The 24547-nt window shown below is 36.0% G+C and overlaps 1 protein-coding gene across 1 annotated transcript in view; it reads left to right on the top strand.

Moving 5' to 3' along the window:
- COL19A1 (collagen type XIX alpha 1 chain) overlaps positions 1-24547 on the top strand; it is a 381848-nt gene that overhangs the window by 163523 nt on the left and 193778 nt on the right. Inside the window, exons 12-14 of the mRNA XM_056109815.1 lie at positions 7120-7173; positions 18739-18792; positions 20396-20431. Of these exons, the coding sequence (XP_055965790.1) occupies positions 7120-7173; positions 18739-18792; positions 20396-20431 (144 nt within the window). The remainder of the gene's footprint in view (positions 1-7119; positions 7174-18738; positions 18793-20395; positions 20432-24547) is intronic.

Below are 24547 nucleotides of genomic sequence, written 5' to 3'. Positions count from 1 at the left end.
CATATGATTATAGTGTCAATTATAGGTAATTATCCAAGAGAAACACATAGCCATGTGCATAGAAAGACATATATTGTCAATGTCTTTGGCATCATGGCTTAGAAAAGGGAATAATGGTATGCTGTGAATGGACAAAAGAAATATAGTACTTATATGCAAAGAATATTATAAATTTAAAAGAAAGCTACTTATGCAATTTACAACACAAGTAAAATCTTAAAATCATTGTGCTGCATCAAAGAATTCTGAACTTTTCAATGCTGCAAATTCTTTTTTCTCTTCTTTGTTTCCTTCCTTCTTTCCTCTCTCTCCTTTCTTCCTTCCTTCCTTCCTTCCTTCCTTCCTTCCTTCCTTCCTTCCTTCCTTCCCTCCTTTCTCTCTCTTTCTTTCTCTTTCTCTCTCTCTTTCTCTTTCTTCCTTCCTTCCTTCCTTCCTTCCTTCCTTCCTTCCTTCCTTCCTTCCTTCCTTCCTTCCTTCCTTTCTTTCTTTCTTTCTTTCTTTCTTTCTTTCTTTCTGCCACACCAGGCAGTACTGTACTAGTCAGGAATCACTCCTGGTAGGGCTTGGGGACCATATGTGGTGTGGGGGGATCAAATGCAGGTTCCGCACAATCAAGACAAGTGCCCCACCAGCTGTACTATTGCTCCAGCCCAAATCCTGCATATTCTGTGATTCTGTTTATCTGAATTTTCTAAGGATATAAAAATTTGGCCAAAATATCAATGGTTGCAGGGTCTGGAAGTGTGAACTACAATTAATACATATAAGCACAAAGTATTGGAAATATTTTGTTTTTGAAGTGTTTTAGTACTGAATTATGGGCATAGTTGCAGTGTTTATAAATTTTCTATATTTCTTTTGCAGTATATTCATTATATCATTTAAAGGTGTTAAAAATAAAAAGAAACTGAGGACAGAAGTAGGAAGTTGAGACTCACTACTGTGTAGATAATTATTATTCAAAAAAAAAGATTTTCTTAGTAAAGTTTATTGAAAGAAAAAACAAAAAACTTTGGAATAATGAGTGTGGAGCAGCAACTATTAGAGAATACAATCAAAAAGTCATTGAAAAAAAGTCATATGACTACAGACAAGTATATAAAAATCAGTGTCTCATCAAAATTGTATAGGAAGAGACTGGAGAATGATGCAATTTTGGTAGATTATTCAAAGAAAAAAAGACCCAAAAGGAATCACCCTCGGCCTTGGCATAAGCAGTGTTTGAGGAGCATGATTTTATAAATCAATCTGGGGTGGACTTTGAAGTAGATTACAAGTAATGAAATGCAGAAAAGAAATATGGGGACCCTATTTTAAAAAGTTAAAAACAAATAGGTAGATGAAGCAGAAATTGACAGGATATGGAAGTGGAAGGTTTCTATTTTAATAGAAGATTCAACAATGTACATCAATGTTGGTGAAAGAGGTGTGTGTAAAAATTCACAGGAATGTTAACTTTGATCATGAAATCTTATGAGAAAAATGACATTGGACACAGCTCATAGGTATTAGCAGTAAGCAGAGGAGGAAACAATTCTTCCATTCATAATAATAGAAAAATATACAAAATGTGAATCAATTTCTATACTCGAAGGGAACACTTGTATGATGCCTTGTTATCTCCATAGAAGGAGTTTTCATCTGAGAGTAGCAACAGAAGTCTTAATAACAACTATTTAAAAGGAATAAAGTATTTAAGGACCTAGAATGTGGTTGTTCATGAATGTCAAATAGCATCTGTCTATTCAGATGCATAATTTTCTCTTAAGGTAAACCAACATTCAAGGAACAAGGAGACAGTAGAATTTATTGAGATTGGCTCCATCAGATGAGCAGAAGAATAAGGGTATTTCGAGTATGGGAAAATAGCAGTTGAAGTGATAGGTCATGGAGATGGATAAAAATGAAGACTTTGACATGGACAATGAGGGATACCGCCCTCACATTGATCTCCTGAAACAAATATCGAGACAGCGATTTAACAGACAAGTAGTTTATTTCAGGTAATCTCAAAAAATGAGGAAATAGAGGTGGAAAGCTAATAAAATTAAAGGGTTTATCATTGTAGGCAACTGGATCTGAGTCAGAACAGGAAGCTGACACATTAATCCACCAAGTCCTGGTGCCTTGGACTTGGTGGATTAATGTGTCATTAATAAAGTGGAAGACAGTTGTCAGGGGCATTAACACACCTCTCACCCCTCATGCAGCCTTTCTAGAGATGAACAGGCTCATCAGCTGAGGAAAAATCTCAGAAACCAAAGATAAGAAGTATGATTGAACTTGAACTGAAATGCTAATAGCATTCAAGCTTCAGTAGAAATAAAAACTTAGATAAACCAAAGTACAAATAGACCATTTGAATGAAGGTCCCACTGAGTGAATAACTTGAGATAATCGAAATTCATTGATCATATGAAGAATTCATATGTCCTATGAACTGTTGCTTTATCATTAGCAAATAAGGATGAGATTATCCATCTTGCAGAGTTATTAGAGTTAAAAGTTAAAATGAATTAAAGTTAAAATGAGCTTACTCTGTAAAATGCTTAGCAGAGAACCCATCATATTTTAAGTCATACAGAAGAGACGCTAGTATATTTTTCTGTCTACTGAATTGTTAGTAACGTTCATCATGATCTGCATTATCCTTAATATTTAATTCAAACATTGTGAAAGGATTTTACTGTTTACATGAATGCATTGTTTTGAATGACAATGCAGTGCAATTTGGTTTGGAAAGATGTGAGCTTCTGGTATAGTTTTTAAATTAGTTTCATCAGAGTGGGTTTTACATGTACCATAGTTACATTTATCCTCTTCCCTTTTGGTTGGGATTGGATTTTAGTTTGTCAGACTAGAATGTTTTATTATATTTTCAAGAAAATATCACAAAATGTTCTATTGATTTTGTTTCTGAATATTTTATGCTTTTAAAATATATACAAGCACCATGAAGTAATCTAAAAATCATCCCTAACAACCTTTGATTCTTAATTTCTAGCTTAAATCCTTAATGATGTTCTTTTATTTTTACTCATTTTCTTCTCAATGGAGAAAGAGAAAAGAGAGAAGTAGCTGCTGATTCCTAACGTCAAGTTTCTTTTGTTGTGAATCTATTAAGTATTCACACATGAATGTCTTTTATTTCCCCATCTGAATATAGAAAAGACACTGCTTTCCCCGAAGAATAACAGGATTTGTAATAGAGAAGATTTAGCATGTACTTAATTCTAATGTCTACACTGATGAATAAATACTCATTAAAATGTTAGTAATTGTCATTTAGAATTTCCTTTGTATTTCTTGTGGTGAATTACCTGGTCTGTCCTTTTCTCAGTGACCATTTGGGATTCTATTCCTTTAATATATATTTTTTATTTTTAATTGGGCTCTGTAACCCAGAATTTGTTTAAATGCAAGATTGGGAATCTAATAAAGTACATGTTCCTTATTAGAGCATTTCATTTCCCTCTGTTTTAACCCTTTATATCCTAAACCTGAACATATACACATAATAGATATCAGTGTTTTTCAACTTGAGAAAGTGATCTCCTGTATGAGAAATTTGGCACTATCTAGAAACAAAATGAGGGTAGGAAATAGATTGGCTATTGGCCTCTAGCGAACAGAGAAATGATGATAAACATATTATAATATAATGGACAATATTCTGCCCACAGAAAATTTTGTCAATATGTCAGTAATGCTAAGATTAAAATTTCTTGATAAGAGAGAGGAAAAGAGGCTGTAGGGATAGATTGAGATCTATTCACTGGGTAACATTCCTCTGGCAGTTACATCACTTATATTCTCTCACCTCTGGTGATGTTAAGTTGCTTTTATTTCTCTTTCCTACTCTGAAGGGCATTCTGGGAGATTTTTGTCTTATATTCTGCAAAAAATCAAGATACACTGTGTTTTTCAATCACCCTGGGATGTTTTTAAAGCAAATAAGATTAATGATTTTCAAGCATAGATTCTTGAGGCTTGCTTTGATTAGAGAACGGTTTCATAACCTGTTCCACAACTTAGCTTCTCTTTCTTCTGTTCCTACACCTATAAACAAAAAATGTCAATCAAACCTTTATTCTAAGTTTACATGAAATCACAAGATGCTTAAAATAATGTTTGGTGCATAGTAAATATTTCAGATGTGTTTATTACAATAACATTGTCACATTTTTAAAATAAATTTTAGTACATTACATTGATCATAATTTTTTTCATTTATTTTCATTGATTTATTATTGATTTATAAATGTATGTGTCTTCAGGAGTTCAGCTTCACTCTTCAGGTATCTGATTGTCACCACTCCTGCAAACCACATTCCAGCACTGTCTCATCACTTAGAATACTCATACTTTTCTATTAATCACCATAGTTTCAAGTCTAGCTCTTAATTTTACTGTATATTTTGCCTGTCTACTTGCTTTAGTTATTTATATTTCACTCATGAGTAAAATTTTTTTTCTCTCAGAACCATAAAGCCAACAAAACTGATTTTGTTGATTTTATTGATTTTATTTGATCACTTTATTTATTTATTAGGTATGGAGATTTGCAAAGTTATTTGTAGTTGAGTTTCAGGTATACAACTTCCAATACCTATCCTGTTACCATTGTCAACTTGGTCCACCAGTGCCCCCTGTCCCACCTTCCAGCCTGCCTATTTGACGGGAATATTCTTAAATTTGATTATTGCAATTGGATCTCCTGTTCTCAGTTTTGTTGGTTCTATGGTTCAGATATATAGCTACATTACACCTCTTCACCACTAGTGTGTCTGGGACCCTTACCCCCTGTCTCTGTTCCCTCAGTCTGACTTTTCTTGCTTTCTCCCCCCTTCAGTTTCTTTCCTTCTCTGTCCTTCTGTCTATAATCCAGGTTCCAGGATAATCTAGGTATCCCCCCTTTGATGCCTTGCCTTTTCTTGTCCAGTTATTCTATATACCATGGATACATGAGTTTAGTTGATATTTCTCTCCTGGCTTGCTTGGCTCCAGTACCATCCAAGTCGCAGAAAATTGCATGATTTCATCCTTCCTTGCAGCTTTCTAGTGTTCCATTGTGTATACACACCACAACTTTATAATCCATTCATCTGTTGTTGAATAGCTGGCTAGAGTCCATATCCTAGCTATTGTCCTAACTGTTGCAATGGATATGGTGTACATATGTCCTTCAGAATGAATATTTTTGTGTTCTGGTGGTATAAACCTAGGAGTGGAAATTATATACATTTAACTTCTATTTGTAGATTAATATATCAAATCTTAAAATTGGGCACTTGGGGGGCTGGAGCCATAGTACAACGGGTAGGGTGTTTGCCTTGCACGCAGCCTACCCAGGTTTGATTCCCAGTATCCTATGTGGTCCCCCAAGCATTGCCAGGGGTAATTCCTGAGTGCAGAGCCAGGAATAACCCCTGTGCATCACCGGATGTGACCCAAAGAGCAAAAAATAAATAAATAAATAAATAAATAAATAAATAATGGATACTTGGTTGCCTTCAATATTTTTGCAACTAAAAATGGTACTGTCAGGTTGGGATTATTACTCATCAATTGGGAGCTCATTTTTTGCATGAAAAAGGTAACAGAATTTGATAACCAGCACCACTTTTTCTTTGAGCACCACCAAGAATGATCCCCAAGTACAGAGCAGGAAGTAACTCCTGAAAACAGTCATTGTTCCAAGTTTAAATTAAAATATATGTAAACTAATGTTTGTTTTAGAAAAACTGATAGCAGAAGTTATGAATAAGATTAGAAATGTTCGCCCTAGAGTACAAGCAGATCACTACAACTGCCATGACTACAATTATACTAGTACTTCTAGCCCTACCTCTACTTCAGCTGCACATACACACATAGACATGCACATGATGCTTAATAGAGTTGAGACTAGTATGAGTGATAAATGCTGTTTTTTATTTTAGTGATATAACATATCTAATCTTTTTGCTATAATGATCATTTTTTCACTTAACATGCTGTTCACTGATTAAACCTATAACTTTATTATTTTAAAAATATTAAGCATGGGGTTGGAGTGATAGCAACAGTAGGTAGGGCATTTGCCTTGCACATTACCAACCTGGGTATGCTCCTTGATATCCCATATGTTCCCCTGATTCTACCAGTAGTGATCCCTGAGTACAGAACTACAAGTAAGCACTGAGCATCTCATGGTGGTGCCCCAAAACTAAAATAAATACAAATATTAAGCGTATAGTTTCCCCCTTTATTGTTCTACTTCATTTTTACCATTATTGTTTCTGAAACCTATAGGTAGATCTAAAGTTAGATGAATTTTTCAGGTAAGCAGATTAATAGGTGGTGAAGTAAGCAAGCACTAATTTAGTATTAATTCATTATTTAGTAGGTTTACTAATAAGACAATACATCGTTCAGATAATATGCAAACAAAAATGTGTCTCACCATGTGTATGTATTAGTGCCTATTTTGAAATTTGTGACTTTAAAGTGATAAAATAGGTATTGATTAACATTTATTCACTGCGATTTTTCAATTCATTATTTGTACCCTATCATTTTATTTTTGTCATGAGAATCTTTCTATAGAATAAATAAAAGTATGGTTTTAATGGCTGCATCATATTGTATCAATCTAACCAATATACCATAATTTATTTAATGAGTTTCAGATTATTGAGCATTTAGGTTGTTTCCCTTCTTTAAGCACTACAAATAGAATTGTACTCTATATATTAGTGTCTAAAATTTATCATCTCTGATTATTTCCTTAGGAAATATTCCTAGAAGTAAAACCATTGGCCCAAATTAAACATGAGATATGTTTACGACCCTTGATAAATGTGTTGCCAAGTTTTCCATCAGAAAGTACTTTATTGCTTATGGAAGAAAATATATAACCCATATTCTATGAATATTCTTTAATCCTCTTTTAGGCGGCTTTTTCTAAATTTTATGCTTCCTTTAGGTTTTAGAACTCAGATTTTTTTTACAGAAAAATAAGTGTTTCTTTTAAGTGGTTAGCAAAATAAACATGCAATATTTAAACAACACAGCTCTTTTTTCTTGGGAAATTTTTTAAATGCACCATTTTACATTATATATATTTTTTATCTCTAGGGTGAAAGAGGAGAAAAAGGAGATCCTGGTGTGGCTGGCATTAATGGTCAAGATGTAAGTCTAACTTTCTTTCCCTCCTTTCCACTCATGTTCTGTTTACATTTCTCTAATAAACTAATTCCATTAAAGTTTTACTGTTCTTGGAAGAGCTAGTCACAATCATCTCAAAGAATGAAGGCAGTTTTTTAATTTTTTTATTTTTATTTTTTATTTTTAGTGAAACACCATGAGGTACAGTTGTAGATTTACAATTTTTTGTGCTTGGGTTTCGATTATACAATGATCAGATACCCATCCCTCCACCAGTGCCCATTTTCCACCACCATGGATAATATCCCTCCCACCCCCATCCCTCCCATTTCACCCTGCCTCTGTGGCAGGGCAATCCCTTGTGTTCTCTCTCTCCTTTTGAGTGTTGTGGTCTGCAAAAGAGGCTTTGAGTGGCAAACATGTTCAGTCCATAGTCTACTTTCGACATGCATCTCCCCTCCTGGGAGGATCCTCCAAACACCCTTTATTTGGTGCTCCCTTCTCTATCTGAGCTGCCCTTTCCCCTAGAATTGGAGGCAGGTTTTTTTTTATGTGGCAGAAAATAAACCCAATAATTTTAGTTTTATTTAGGCAGTTTCTTGACTTTTATACATACACTCATCCATACAGTCCCTTCCTCTTTTTAGTGTCTGGGTTGTTTTTTATAGTCTTCATTTAGCTCTTTTTCTCATTTTACATATACTTCTGTGGCCTTTGTTCTTACCCAGGGTTCACTTTTTGTCTTATATTAGATCTTCATCTACTGCAAGAAGTGTGGGTAAGAATATAGTGATGTAGATCAAAGAAAGGAAAGGAACATGTGAACGAACCAGTATTGTCCATCTTCTCTTGAACTAATTCTTTCATCTCAGACATGTTCTCCCCTGTAACAAAACCACATCTTAACATTTCTTCTTCCCTGTAAGACAGTTACCCCTCCATAACATTGTTTTTATCACGAAAAATGAAGAACCATCTACTGAAATGTCATCTGATCTTCTTCAGGCTATCAAACATACCATTTACCTTGGAGAAAATAACCTTACTGGGATAAGTGCCACATACAAATTATTTTACTGTGGTTTCCTTTTTTGACCTGTGTAAAAATATTTTAGAATACTTGCCCACTCTACTTTCTTTTTTTTTTTTGACCTGCCAGGACTGAAACAGTCACCTCAATTTTCTTTCATTAGCATCAGTTTATTTTCTTTAATTTAATGATCATGAGATACGCAGTTATGACATTGTTCATGATTGGGTTTCAGTCATAAAATGTCCCAACACCCTTTCCTTCACCAGTGAACATGTGAACATTTCCCACCACTAATTTCCCATTTATCTATCACCCCAGTATCCCCCCCACCACCACCACCTGCCTCGATGCTCTATGGCAGGCACTATTTTAATATTCTCCTCTCCCTCTCCTCTCCTTCTCTCTCTCTCTCTCTCTCTCTCTCTCTCTCTCTCTCTCTCTCTCTCTCTCTCTCTCTCTCTCTCTCTCTCTCTCTCCCCCACCACCACCACCTTTTGGGAAAAACAGGTACTGAAAGTTTATCATGGCTCAGCATGATCATTTCCAACTACCATTGTCATCGTGCTCCTTTCTCTATCCTAACTGCCCTTCCTGGCCCCACTGCCCTCAACTTGTGACTGGCCAGCAAGCTGGCAGCGGTTTTGAATGTACACTGTAATAGACACTGCATGCCCTTAATGCTTGGCTTCTACATTGTACTTTCTTGATTAACAAAAGAATAAGGAAACTAAAATTGTTTTCCTTATACTGTCACTGTATCACTGTCAACCCGTTTTCTCAAGTGAGCGCCAGTAACATCTCTATTCATGCAAGGCCTGAGATTTTAGCAGCCTCTCCTTACTCGTCTTTCTCAATGATTGGAGGTTCTTTTCAGGGTCAAGGAAATGAGACCTGTTATATATACTGGTTTTGGCATATTGAATATGTCACAGGGTGGAATACTCTTGGTAGCTTGCTGGGCTATCCAAGAGGCATATATATATATATATAAATATATATATATATTATACACATATTATACACATATATATTTCTCTCTATGATTTGTTGCCTACTGTCTAAACTCCATCAAACATAGTGTGGTAATTATGGAAAATGGGTGGGTAGGAAGTGTCTTATGATGTGTCACGCGGCTGTATAGTCCAGAAAGTGGCCTGGAGAGTGGCGGTGGTTTGGTAGTGGAAGTCAGCTGCTGGGACTGGGTCTCTTGGGGCTGGGAGGGCTCTCACCCGCCCCCTTCTGGGGCGCTTCAAGTGAAAATAGCCTGGCGCTGAGTCCGGTGGCATGGATATGGGGGCCTCATTTTATACTCTCATCTGGGAGGAGCAGCCATGAGTTCTGAAGGGTGGTCGACCTCCTCATCGGCCAATCTCCTTTCCTTATACACTAGCTGTATTGTCATGTACTGTCAAACCCATCTTACATGTAGTTAATATAATAGTCATCTGAAGGCTGATAGTTACACTCAAAGAGACCTATCAGTAAAGAACTTAAGAGTACCAGGTGAGACTTTCCAAAAGAGAACCAACCCAGGTGTTCACCCTAGTAGTTTATAATAGCAAAAGTATGACCTCCTTTCACATCATTATTCTTATTTACTTAAGAGACCCCATTCACACCTTAGAATAAGATCCCAATTCTTATTCTTTGTCCCTTTGCAATATTTTTTCTACATATAAGGTAGAGGAACAGAACACATCTTAAGAAGTTTATAAAGATAATGTTGAGATTGTGATAAAGAAAAATTTTTTGTCATGAATGAAACTAGAAAATTTAAGGGATTGATACCTATATATATATAGGTTTAGATTGCGTACATTAATTCAAAGATTTGGACTGTTTATCTTGTGTTAAAGAAAAAGGTTTGGCTTTATATAGTTATACAATTGATAGTCACATGTTAATTTGTGTGTCTACTCCATGTTCAAGCACTCTGTCAATATCAATGCAAGTTCCAAATCTGAGTAAGACCAAATTTTTGAAAGTTTCTAACCTAGTGGGTAGTGTGACTTTTTCCAGAGGCATCTTGAAAGACTCTCTCACACTTCCCCAATCTCAGGAGAAATATTTCTTGAGCATCAACATTGTTTAACGTAGTCCATTAACTACATCATAAAGCACAAAGCATGACAAATCACATTCATTTTTCTCACTTGGTTACCTCATTAATTTTTAGAAGACGTTTTTCTTTCCTTAATTTTGCAAAAGATGGTCAGGAGTTACAGGTAAAAACTAATAAGAAAAAAGTAAGAAATGTCTCTCCTTTCCACCTCGAATATCACCAGGATTAAAGAATCAAATGTTCCATCATTGAGTCACAGGTGATGGCAAAATTGAAATTGTGTTTTAGTGCATAAACTCTTTTCAGGAGAAAGTTGAAATTTGCTCCTGACTACTGCTGTGCGGACTAGTTTCAGGAGGGATGTGAGAGCATTTCTATTATCAGAGGTGAGAAATAGATGCTTGGGAAATAAAGCAACTTTCTTTTAAAAAGTGGTAAACCAGGCTTTCATCCTGCATGTTTGAAAACTAAGTCTCTTATTTTTCCACAAAAATCGTACCACACATGGCATTGTTTATTTTTCAATGCTAAAATAAAATGACTCTGAAGACTACAATCATTTAGCATTATGGCAGTTCATTCTGACTTTCAGTAAGTGCAGGTACACATTCTAAGGATTAATGAATATTATAATAGCTTTTCCAATTTGAATTAAGTAAGACCTGATGAGGATTATAATTTCAAAACTATTTTATTAGAATACATAGTGAATGAACTCAGTGAACCAACTCACTCTATATAGTTTCTGAGAAAATTGGAAGAAGAATTTTATATTATTAAATGAATTCAAAAACTCTTTTTTGCAGCCTTCATTCCTGCAGATTACAGATATCTTGATAAAAATGTTTCTTTCAGTAGTTTCTTCTGTACCATATTTTCCTCAGATTAGGCAAACTCAGTTCAGATAATGCAAACCTTATTGAAAGTTTAGTGTTCCTCAATGTAACACTAACATGGCATTTGGATAAAGACCATACAGCATGTGAAAGAATGTTGCAAGGGCAGAATGTGTAATACACCTGAAACTAATCAGTTAAGTGCCAGAAGTACTCCTTAGTGATTAGGACCAAAAAAAGGTGCTCCAATGTCTTTTAAAAAAGTATTCTTGTAAGTGTGTATGTGTAAACTTTGAATTGTTCCACAAAGTATTGGAGAAGTAGACTAAAAGTTTTGAATTAAAAGCGTGGTCATATCTCCTTATATCTAAGTAGTGCTTACCAAACATTTATTGAATTTTCCAAAAAAATCATTTCTGAAATTTAACAGAAAATGCAAAACCTTAGGCTTATGAATATTTTTATTAAAAGGTAAAGGTAAAGGCCCTCCCGTTGATCGTCGACTTGCTCGAGCGGGCCCAGTAACGTCTCCATTGGAGACTTTGTTGTTACTGTGTCTGGCATATCGCATACTCTCGGTAGCTTGCCGGGCTCTCCGAGAGGGGTGGAGGAATCGAACTCGGGTCGGCCATGTCGGCCGCTTGTAAGGCGAACGCCCTACCCGCTGTGCTATCGCTCCAGCCCGAACAGTTGATTATAATATGCTATAAAAGTTATTGAAAAACAATCATAAAATGGACTTTAAAGGGAGTCTCACAATTTGCTACTGTGATTTTAGAAGCCAGACTAATATGACTTGATTCCCAGATCTGCCACTGCCTTCTGGCATGCCATTCAGAACATTTTCTTTTCCCTTTGTGCCTCGGTGCTTTCATTTGCATATTAAGTTCTTAAGAGTATTTACCTTAGGGTTTTTTGGTTGTTATAGATTCATACATGAATCATTTAGAACAATGTGTCACTTTAAGAAGTGTATACACATTTATAATTATTAGAAATCTAGTTAAAGAAAACACATTTATCATTAACAGAAATAAATCTCCACTTATTTGTTTTGTGTATGCTTAGAAAAGTAGATTTAAATCATTGAGTTTAGTCTCTTTCTCTGCATCTTTATTATTGTCTTTCAAATATCCCTTGCCAGAATTACAGCATCTGATGTTTCTAAAATAATCGTGTTAATCTTCTTATACCAATGCAAGCTGTACGGCTGAATACAAAAATATTGAAATCACAGAGCTGAGATATCAGCTGGCAGCAGCTGGTGCCATTGCCTGGGAGTAAGACGGAGTCAGTATGACAGAGGGCAAAGAATTATTGATATGTTAAAAATGCTAAGAACGTTTTGTATAATCTGGTTTTTAAAGATGCTACATACTATGAGTTTTTTCAATATATTGATTTTCCAATCAAAATTAATTTTCTCTTTTACATGCTTTTACAGTACTACCTGTAATACTGCCCTGCAACCTTCACTTTGCCTTTAGAGGAGTTCCTGTCTTTATGCATGCAAAGTCAATTACTGTGCTTTTGAGAATCTCTGTACCCCTGAATTTTATTGAGAACTGTGATAATAGATGTTCATCTTATTCAGTATTGAATTCAAAGTCTGTCCCATTTGGCTCTTTATGCTTTATCGTGAGTGCTGTCTTTTTCTCCCCAGTATTCAATAATATTGATAGCTCTAGTGTGACTCAGAGAAAAATTTCTCTTGAGAAAAGCATTACTGATCTGTTTTTGCAGAACTGATCATGATGCCGTGGCCTTAACAACATTGTACTTGTCACAAGAAGACAAGAGTTACATGGGCCCACTTCAGTGGCCCTAAAAGTAGGAGCTTGACAAATGAGATTCTGCTCGGTTGCACTTTATCGTATGTGAGTTAAAGCACAGTTGTTAGATATCCATCAAACTGAGCACAAAACTAAGCAAGCTATTAATTATCCCTTAGACTCTGGAAGTAAAGCAACATGTATTAAGTACCTATGACATGCTAAAAATACCTAAGTATTTTTACAACCTATCTTCTCAGAACAACCGTTTAAGATAACTTTTATGTCTATTTTATGGGGAAGCTGAAATAATCTACCCAAGTTTATGCATAAAGTAACCTTTCTTTTTTAACTTTCCTCACTTCTACATCTCTGAAGATCTGAGTACTTCTGGCAAAATTAGGCATCTCTGGGAACTATTACATTCACATTGCTATATATTCCTTTAATAATTCTGAATATTTACATCAAATTTGATTGGGTTCATACTTCCTCCACCACTTCCTGGCCATCAGTAATTGAATAAGGAATAGTTAGTTGACTCAGTTGACAGAGACTTTACAATAGAGGTTGTAATCTGAGTTAATTGGTTAGGAAAGACTAGTTATTGTATTATTTATGCATGTGAGTCACTGTCACTGTCCTCCCGTCGTTCATCAATTTGCTCGAGTGGGCCCAGTAACGTCTCCATCGTGAGAATGTGTTGTTACTGTGTTTGGCATAATGAATACGTCACGGGTAGCTTGCCAGGCTTTGCCATGTGGGTGAGATACTCTCGGTAGCTTGCTGGGCTCTCCGAGAGGGGCAGAGGAATTGAACTCGGGTCGGCCATGCTGGCTGTGTGCAAGGCAAATGCCCTACCACTGTGCAATCGCACCAGCCCTATTTATGCATAATGACATTTAATAATACGAAAGATATGATGATTATGCATCTTAGTTTTTAATATGTAAGACAGCGTTGCACCCTGAACTCAGTAGAACCCCAGACCCACACCAGAGCTAATCATTGTCATGAATGACATGTTATATGTTTGGTTAATTTTTAAGTAATATTTATATACTGGTCTTAGAAATATAAAGCTTATATGAATGTTTGTATATGTTCAATAACATTTTTAAATAATTAAATAGTTTGTTTCCTTCCAGTCATTTGGCAGTTATCTTTTATCTGGATAGTATCAGAATAAAAAGAGAGAAAATCACTTTAATAAGTTTATCGCAGCTCATAAAATACCCAGACCACCTAGACAGTTAATTCCACCAAGTATAATTCTGTCTTGGTATGCCTTTTTTCCCTGACCCTCTTCTGGCACAACTGCAAGTCTTGTTTCTCAGTATATATTAGTTCCGACCACTTCTTTCATTTTCCCTGCTCCACCCTTTCAGTTCTCTTGCATGGGAAATGGTGCTGGCTTCTTTTCTATTCAATTCTTGCTGGCTATCTATTTGCATATTGTAGTCAGAATGACTCTTTGTAAACAGTCTCATAATGTTAGCCTTATAATGTTATTTCTCTGACTAAAACACTTAGGTGGTTTCCCATTAACAAAACAAAACCCATTCTCCTTCCCATATGACCTGACTTTTTTTTTTTTAATTTTATTGAATCAACCTGAGATGGCTGGAGCGATAGCACAGCGGGTAGGGCGTTCGCCTTACAAGCGGCCAACATGGCCGACCCGAGTTCGATTCCCCCGCCTCTCTCGGAGAGCCCGGCAAGCTACCGAGAGTATTTGATATGCCAGACACAGTAACAACAAAGTCTCCAATGGAGACGTTACTGGGCCCGCTCGAGCAAATCGACGATCAACGGGAGGGCCTTTACCTTTTACCTTTACCAACCTGAGATAGTTACAAGCTTTCATGTTTGGGTTACAATCACACAATGATCAAACACCCATCCCTTCACCAGTGCACATTCCCCACCACCAATGTCCTCGGTATACCCCCCTTTCCCACCCTCCCCCTGCCTCCATGGTAGCCAGTATTCTCCATACTCTCTCTCTACTTTTGGGCATTATGGTTTGCAATACAGACACTGAGAGGTTATCATGAAGTTTGTTATGTGCAAATATCACTGCCTAACCTTGACTTAATCACTTTCCCTTTACTCATGACATTCTTTCATGGGTGGTTTTGTGCCTGCTCTTCCTTCTGCCCCAGTACTTCCCCCAGAATTGTGGTATAGCTAAATTCTTCTTGTTTGTTTGCTTTAATTTGGGGGGGGTCACATCCAGCAGTGTTCAGGTCTCACTCTTGGCTCTGTGCTCAGAGATCACTTCTGGTGGGCCAGGGGAACATATGGGGTGCCAGGAATTGAACTGTGTTGGCTGTATGCAAGACAAGCACTCTACCTGCCATACTATCACTCCAGCCCAGGCTAATCCTTTAAAACAACAAACGTCACCCAACACCGACTGTTATTGACCACCGCAGTTGAAGTAGTTACACTCTTCCTCCTCTTTTCTGTTGTCACATTGCATCTGTTGACTTATTTATTGCTACTTTCCTATAAAATTAATGTACAAGAGCAGAACTCTTGATTTACTATAAAAATTATTGTATGACAATAAATTATAAGAAAGGCTTTATGAACAATATTGCAATAAGGGTATTATAAGAGAGGCCCTTGATTCAATTCTAAACATACCGAGCATAAGTGAGAAGAATAAGTTACAACCAACAGCAGGTGGAGTCAGTAAAGGAACCATTACTAAGAACAGATCTCAAGAGTATAAGTTGATATAACAGAATACTTTTTAAAAATAGGATGAAGACATACTTCAAATTTGTGGATGCTGAGGGGTTGGAGCCATAGTACAGTGGGTAAGGCGTTTGCCTTGTACACGGTCAACCAAGGTTCAATCCCTAGCATTCTGTATGGTCCCCCACATACCAGCAGGAGTAATTCCAGAATGCAGAGTAACCCCTGAGCATCAACGGGTGTGATCCAAAAGCAAAAAAAATAAAAAAATAAAAATAAAAACAAATTGATACGTGCTGAATAAATTAATCAGTTATCAAAGGGAGTTTCAGAATTTGTTTGTCCGATAGACCCCTTTCCAGAAAAAAAAATCAATCAGCATGCATCTCTAAGCCATGTTAATTAACTTTTTTTACATGAACAAGAAGAAAGCACCCCATACCCCAATTGGATGTAGGGTCACTACCAGCAACCTGTATAATTTCAGCATCCTCCTGAATGGTTGTATCACCCACCTTGAGAAACTTTGCTGAACTACCTAGTATGACTCTTACTAACATTGAAGAGACAGACCATCAAGTATGATGTCCAGTTATAAACAAAAATGGCATTTTTCTTCCCTCATGTCCTCAAAATAAATTAATGTCAACTTGTACTCCAGGGGTATGTGCTGCTTGATTTGGAAATAAATATTTAAATATTTAAAATAATACTCTATGATTTGAGCTTTTATATACCATTTGTCTATAAATACTGCACAGTAACAATTGAAGAAATACTTCTTTGTACATTTGATGATGGAACAAAACAATATTGATACCTAGTCAAGGAAAGGACTCAGAGGAACGTAACAAGTGTTTGGTAGAAATGAGAGACTTTACCAACCTCTAATTTTATCTTTTATCTCTGTCACTGTCACTGTCCTCCCGTTGTTCATTGATTTGCTAGATCTCTAAATAACATTATCTACTAACATATGATATATATTATATTTATAAATATAACAACTTTAAGATATGTGCTATATTTTCTGATAGTAGCCATATTAAGAAAAGAGAAAATAAATAACTGAAATTTTAATATTAATAGTATATTATCCCCCCAAAATTATAAAATATATCATTTCTATAAAAATCATTTTATAAATTACTGAAGTGCTGTCTTGCGTTATTTTTTTGTTAAATAACCAAAAATGTATTTTTATTCACAACACATTTTAATTCAAACTAGTTTCATTTCATGGACAAAAGTTATGTCAGTCATGCTTAACTCTATTGAATATAAAGTCTAGAAGAGTAATTGCATGAAAGGTATATAATGATGTTGAATTAATGTATGACTAAAAAAGTGAAATAACAACAAAATTATAGACAAATATGGCATTTTTGTCTGTGTCCTCAAAATAAATTGATACCAACTTGCACTCCAGGGACATATATGAATAGGATATATACTGCTATATTTGGAAATAAATATTTAAATATTTAAAATAATATTCTATGATTTGAGTTTTTATATACGCTTTATCTATAAATACTCGAGAGTAACAATTAAGGAAATGTTTCTTTGCATAATAGCCATGAAATCATTTTTTGCAATAACATCTTTACAGTTAGATATTCTCTTTACCTATTATTTTTTATTCTTAAAGCATAAGACTACAGTTTTCACATATTCTTGGCAAAAAAGACTGTATTAAAAATTCAGTTTTCTTTTATTCCTTTAAATTCATATTTGGGTTCTGTAATGAGTGGTTAAAGTGATTGTTTACACATTTTTTATTCACTACAAACTGTCAGGGCAATAATACTGGGATCCAGATACTCAGATTGGAACAGAAAACTACCTTGGTTTACTCAGCATTGTATGGCTTCAGAATACTTCTTTTTTTTTCTATTATTGTCCTCCTCTCATCCAAAGTATTATATTAAGGCTGAAGGATATTTTTTCCTATTTGCCACACAGCCGGGATGTGTCTATCTAACCTTCTATTTAAACTGAATATTTTCAGTTGTGAAACTGATCTCCTACCCTGAAATCTATTCAAGTATTTCTGAAAGCTCTCATTTCTGAGTCAGATCAACCAAATACCCATTAAAACACCCATGTATCCCGAAGATTCATGAATATATTTGTCAGATATACTGTCTCTGTCTTATATGCTTTATCTATCTAGGTTTAAAAAAAGAATTAGGATTTTCTAACAGCTACATAGGCCAGCCATACATGCTAGGGGAAAAGGGAGTTCAGATAGAGAAAGGAGCACCAAATACAGGGTGTTGGGAGGATCCTCCCAGGATGGGAGAAGCATGCTGAAAGTAGACTATAGACCGAACATGATTGCCACTCAATGCCCCTTTTGCAAACCACAACACCCAAAAGGAGAGAAAGAACAAAAGGGAATGCCCTGCCACAGAGGCCGGGGGGGGGGGGGAGGGGGGGGGCGGGACGGGGCGGGGATGGGAGGGATACTGGGATCCGTGGTGGTGGGAAATGGGCACTGGTGGAGGGATGGGTATTTGATCATTATATAATTGAAACCCAAGCACAAAAATTTGTAAGTCTACAACTATACCTCATGATGTCTCACTAATAAAAATTTAAAAATATATATATAAAAGAATTTGGCAACTAAAGCATACATTAAAATATAAGACAGAGATTACATTTTAATCCATTTTTGTGAGTGATCAGAAAAGAATCCATCCTTCATTTCCTCCACCCTCACCCACTACAATCACAGTTCTTGATAGAGACATAAAATGTTTTTGACTTAACTCTTGAAATTTTCTGGCAAGCTTTATAAAGGCCAAATCAATGCTAAATCAGAGGTATTTACAACATCCACAAATTTAATCCAAAGTGGATACTTAAAAGCTCATATAGACTAAATGATGTTCTCCCAGATGGTGAATTAATGTCATTTTAGCAGGAAGCAAAGTTGCACAAATATGCAGTATTGAGGACTCGCGCTGATTTAATGTATCTGCACCCACCACGACACAGATGTTGCTTATCATTTTAGTGCCAGTTGTCTCTGTTTCTCTCTATACTACATACTGCAGGATGAGATTTGGGAGTTCAGTAAATTATGATTTAGTTCGTGACTAATACTTGTTAAAATTTGAAGCTTTCTTTGAGCTATGTATAGAAATCACATTGGTTGTGTTCTTTGTACAGGGTTTGAAAGGCGATTTGGGTCCTCCAGGTCTACCTGGTCCTAAAGGAGAAAAGGTATTGTATTTCACCCCAAAAGTGCTGTTTCTAAGAAAACCTTGAAAATCTATGTGGTGACTTTTTATTGACGCTGTTTAACTGACAAAGGTTAATTTTGTTAAAATTAACCAAGGGCTCTTATGTTAAAAAAGCATTTGAATAGGAAAAGCCTTTTGCTTCATTAAATTCATTTGAAGAGACTAAGTGCACAATTAGTAGTTGACATTAATTTGTATTTATAAGATTTCCCAATTCTTTCCCTTGTTAAACAGTATTAGGTATTTCATCACCACATTAACAGCCATATTCTTCTGTCGAGGAACTGTGCCAATGGTACTGAGTTGCTACCTCAGTGGGGAAGCAGGTGGCTTCTGGGAGAAGGAAGCCAACATTCGATCTCAATCTTAGTCTAGATACTTCATTTCCTGTCATTTCTTTTATATGACATTTTATAATCAAATGTTGACAGTGTCTTGAAAAGAAATAGTACAGTTAGTGTTACTTTGAGTAAGGTCATTGGATGATTGCAATTTGATGATTTATTATATATGTGGGTATTTACATGGTATTATATATGTGGGTATTTATATACATGGCATTATATTCTACATCCTTTAATCACTTAGTAATCATTATTGATCTCCAATACTTTTACCTCTATGCTAAAGTTTATCTTGTGAATAAGTCCAAAGTGACTGATTGAGACTATGTCAATGTTCTTTAACAGCTATTGATAAATTTATTCAGTTGTTACAAAAGATAATCATTAAATAATCCTGTCATAACTTTTCAGATAAATAGATTAGAAAACAGAATGTCAGTCTCAACACCAGAATACAATATCCCTCTGATCCATGCCACACAAAGCATTTTCTCCATAATGTCCATCATCATGTCCACTCAAAGCAATGATCCCCTGGACTTAATGGCTAAGAGCCCTTATAAAATAAATAGGGCAGAGCTGAGTTAATATAAAATAAAAGTTAGATGTAAGTTGAAAATAGTAAACTCTTAAGGTGAACCCTCTTAACATATTTTAATATTTTCTGAACATATCTTCCTGGTGATTTGAATTTAAATAGGTCAACAAAGCAATTTTAGTATCTTAAAAACTACAGAAATATAGGCAGATCCTCTCAAAATTGATGGCAAGTACTCTGCCAATTCAGCAGAGCTTTAGAAGATGCAGTGGGACTGCATCTTGCAGCTGGGAGCATGGAGTGGGGAGATCCACTTATTATTTCTGCTGATCCTCATGCTAACTTTGTCAGAAAATTTATCTGTCGTTGTGACACTCCCCAGCTGCTTCATTGGCAACTAACTGTATTTGAAGACATATTCTTTCTAATTTTGGGTTAGTAGACAAAAGAATAGAAAATTAGATTATTTTAGTCTTTCAAAACAAGTTCTGTGGTTGAACAGAACACAGGGGTACATAAGGTGATATTTATATCATAAGCTAAAAGTGCACAATTTATTTTCACTTGTACAGACTTTTATGAAGTTCTATTTTTCTTTCCTTAAAGACTTGTATAGATATTGCTCCTATGTATTCAAAAATGTATAAATAATGTGCAAAAAAGACTGTTGGTAATTATAATTTTCCAAATACATATTTTAGGGAGATATGGGACCTCCTGGACCACCAGCCCTAACTGTAAGTATTCTTGAAATTAAAATTTAAAATGAAAAAGTTGTTATGTTTATTATTCACAGTATATGATGAATAGCCATTAATTTCTTCCACTATGTGAGCTGTCTTTGTGTTCTGGTCATTATTTCCTTTAAGGTGCAAAAGCTTCTTAATTTAATGTGGTCCCATTTGTTTATCTTTGCTTGTATTTGCTTGATTGTTGGTGTTTCATCCTTAAAGATACCTCTAACTTTAATGTCATGTGGAATTCTGCCTATATTTTCCTTATATACCTTTTAGATACAGGTGTGATATCAAGGTCTTTAATTCATTTTGATTTGACTTTTGTGCATGGCATTCAAACGAGATCTGAGTTCATTTTTTTTCATGTGACCAACCAGTTTCCTCAGCACCACTTAAAGAGTATTTCTTTGCTTCATTTCATATTTTTTTATTCCTTTAGCAAAGATTAATTGACCAAATACTGAACATCTGTCTCTCATACCATTAATTTGAGGTCTGTATGAAGGAGAAACATTTCTTCATAGATGGAATAATCTAAGAAAACAAAAGTTAACTTACTTAAGATTAACATATTCTACATTGAAGACAAGGTTGGCAAAACCCTCCACAACATTGAAGCTAAAGGAATCTTCAAAGATGACATGCCACTGACCAACAAAGTAGAAACAGAGATTTTAAAAAATGGGGCTATCTTAAACTAAGAAGCTTCTGCACCTCAAAAGATACCGTGACCAGAATACAAAGACAATATACAGAATGGGAAAGGATATTCACCCGATACCCATCTGCTAAGGGGTTGATATCAAGGATATACAAGGCACTGGTTGGACTCTACAAGAAGAAAATGTCCTCCCCATCAGAAAAGAGGTGATGAAATGAACAGAAACTTTCTCAAAGAAGAAATCTGAATGGCCAAGAGGCACATGAAAAAGTGCTCTTCATCACTAATCATCAGGTAGATGCAAATCAAGACAACAATGAGATATCACCTCACAACTCAGAGACTGGCCCACATCCAAAAGAACAAAAGCAAATGGTGTTGGTGCAGATGTGGGGAGAAAGGGACTCTCCTTCACTGCTGGTGGGAATGCCAACTGGTTCAGCCCTTTTGAAAAACAGTATGGATGCTTCTCAAAAAATTAGAAATAGCTCCCATTTGACCCAGCAATACCACTCTTGGGAATATATCCCAGAGAGGCAAAAAATATAGTCGAAATGACTTCTGCACTTGTATGTTCATTGCAGCACTGTTTACAATAGCCAGAATCTGGAAAAAACCGAATGCCCAAAAACAGATGATTGGTTAAAGAAACTTTGGTAATCTACACAATGAAATACTATGCAGCTGTTAGAAAAGATGAAGTCATGAAATTTGCTTATAAGTGGATCAACATCGAAAGTATTATGTTAAGTGAAATGATTCAGAAAGAGAGGGACAGACATAAAACAATTGCACACATTTGTGGAATATAAAGCAACAGAAAGGGAGACTAATGCCCAAGGATAGTAGAGATAAGCACCAGGAGGATTTCTCCATGGCTTGGAAGCCGGCCTCACATGCTGGGGGAAAAGGCAGCTCAGATAGAGAAGGAACCACCAAGTAAAGGGTCCTTGGAAGGCCCCATCAGGATGAGAGATGCATTCTGAAAATAGACAATAGACTGAACATGATGACCACTCAACACCTCTATTGCAAACCATAACCCCCCAAATGAGAGAGGGAGCAAAAGGGAATGCCCTGACACAGAAGTGGAGCAGGGGTTGGGGAATGAGGTGGGGGTGGGACGAGGCACACTGAGATCACTGGTGATGGAGAATGGGCACTGGTGAAGGGCTGGGTACTGGAGCATTGTATGACTGAAATGTAACCACGAAAGTGTGTAACTCTGTAACTGCACCTCATGGAGATCCATTTTTTATCCAATAAATAAATAATTAAAAAAGATTAGCCTATTCAACTTAACAATGAATTTTTATGCTTTTATGCATTAACTTTATTTTTTAAAATGAAAATAGAAACGATTTACTTGAGAAAAGATTCATAATTGCATATTATACATTCTTATACTTTAGGGGTTATTTTAAAAATTATTTGTCTATGAAATAATTAAGCCTGCTCTTTTTTGCCTAAGCAATGTGTATATATTTTTTCCAAACAAGTTATACCTTCAGCCACTCCACTTAGTTAACTATTTTTTGGACACTTGCAGCATGTTTTTGAGGAACAACATCCAGGCATTTCACTGAAATGAAATTTTTTTTATTAAAAAATGTTTTAATAGTGAGACAACAAGAAAAAATATTGGACTATATCTATTTTGCTATATCTATTTATTGCATAAATTAAAATAAGGGTCTGAAAGTACTTCCTGTTCAAGGGTTGGAAGACTCAATATTGTCAAAATGTGCATCCTATCTAAATTACTATATAGATTCAACATAATCCCCAGATAAATTCATATGACATTCTTCAAGGGCTTCAAAGAGTCAATGATAAAATTTGTATGGAATCATAAAACATCCATACTAGCCAAAGCCAAGCTAAGAACTAAGAAATTGGTTGTATTTCCTTTCTTAACTTGAAACTGTATTATAAAGCAATAGTGATCAAAACAGCATGGTACTGAAATATAGACTCTCTGATCAATGGGTTAGAGCTGAGTACCCAAAGACAACTTCCAGGTCTATGGTCAACTAATATGGGTACATGAAGTGGAGCAAATATAGTCTCTTCAACAACTGGTATTAGAAAAATTGGATAGCCACATGTAAAAAATGAAACTGGATCCTATCTCATATCTTACACAAAAGTTCATTCAAAGTGTCAAAGTGGATCAAAGACCTTGAGATCAGACCAGAAACTGTAAAATATATTGATGAAAATAACAGCAGAATGATACAAGATTAGAACCTCAAAGTAGTTTTCAATGACACTTTGCATTTCTAACTAAAGGATACAGACATAAATGTTCTTCTAACCATACTTCGCATCATAAAAGTTTAATACTCAGTCCTCAGAATCACCGTTAATTTTGTTGTCTAATTCTGCTGGTAATGGATTTTATCTGGAGTGCACATTGAAAGGTATTAAAAACTCAAATTCCCAGGCTGAACTTAATCACTTAATCACTTAATCCCCGTTATTCATCGATTTATTCGAGCGGGTGCCAGTAACATCTCCATTCATCCTGGTTGCGTGCTAGCGTAGCCCAATGGTATCTGTTCGTTCTAGGAACATGCAGAGCCTCAAACCGATCATTTAGGGTCTTGACAAAGAAGTCTGACCATCTTATAGGTGGGCGTCCACGTGATCTTTTGATGTCTCGTGGAATCCAATCAGTAATGGCTCTAGTCCAGCGGTTGTCTGTAAACCTCATTACATGTCCAGCCCATCTGATTTTTGATGGCTTGGCAAATGAGACAGCGTCCCTGATTCTTGAGCGTTGACGAAGATCAGAACTCCGGATTCTATCTCTCATTTGAGTGAATCGTGATATTCCAAGCATAGTTCTTTCGATTCCTCTTTGAGAGACCCGAATAGCGTTCTCATCCTGTTTTCGTAGGGTCCAGGTCTCTGAGGCATATGTTAATGCAGGAAGAATAGTGGAATCAAAGAGATGTGCTCGTAGCTGGAGGTTCTTTGTCCTTTTAGTTATTTCTTCAATGCTCTTGAAGGCATTCCAAGCCGCTCTCTTCCTCCTGCGTAACTCAGGTGCCAGGTCATTCATCATGTTGATTTCTCGACCTAAGTATATATAACTGTTGCATTCGGAGATGGTGGTTCCGTTGAGAGCGAATGGAGCGTCAGGAACAAGGCTGTTTCTCATAAACATTGTCTTCGTAAGATTCAGCTGTAGTCCGACCTTTCCACACTCACGGTCAAAGTCCGCAAGCATTTGTGCCGCTTGGCTGATGTTTGGTGTTATTAGAACGATGTCATCAGCAAAGCGGAGGTGGTGTAGTTGCCGACCATCTATCTTCACTCCCATGTTTTCCCATTCTAGTCGTCGCATGATGTTCTCGAGGGTGGCACTGAAGAGTTTTGGTGAAATGGTATCACCCTGCCGAACCCCTCTCTTGATATGGATGATTACTTCTTTGTAGAATGGTGAGATC

Source organism: Sorex fumeus, unplaced genomic scaffold (assembly GCF_029834395.1).
Source record: "Sorex fumeus unplaced genomic scaffold, SorFum_2.1 ptg000008l, whole genome shotgun sequence".
NCBI classification, from domain to species: domain Eukaryota; kingdom Metazoa; phylum Chordata; class Mammalia; order Eulipotyphla; family Soricidae; genus Sorex; species Sorex fumeus.
The sequence above is the reverse complement of the archived record's forward strand: the minus strand, read 5'-3'. Positions and strand labels throughout refer to the sequence as shown.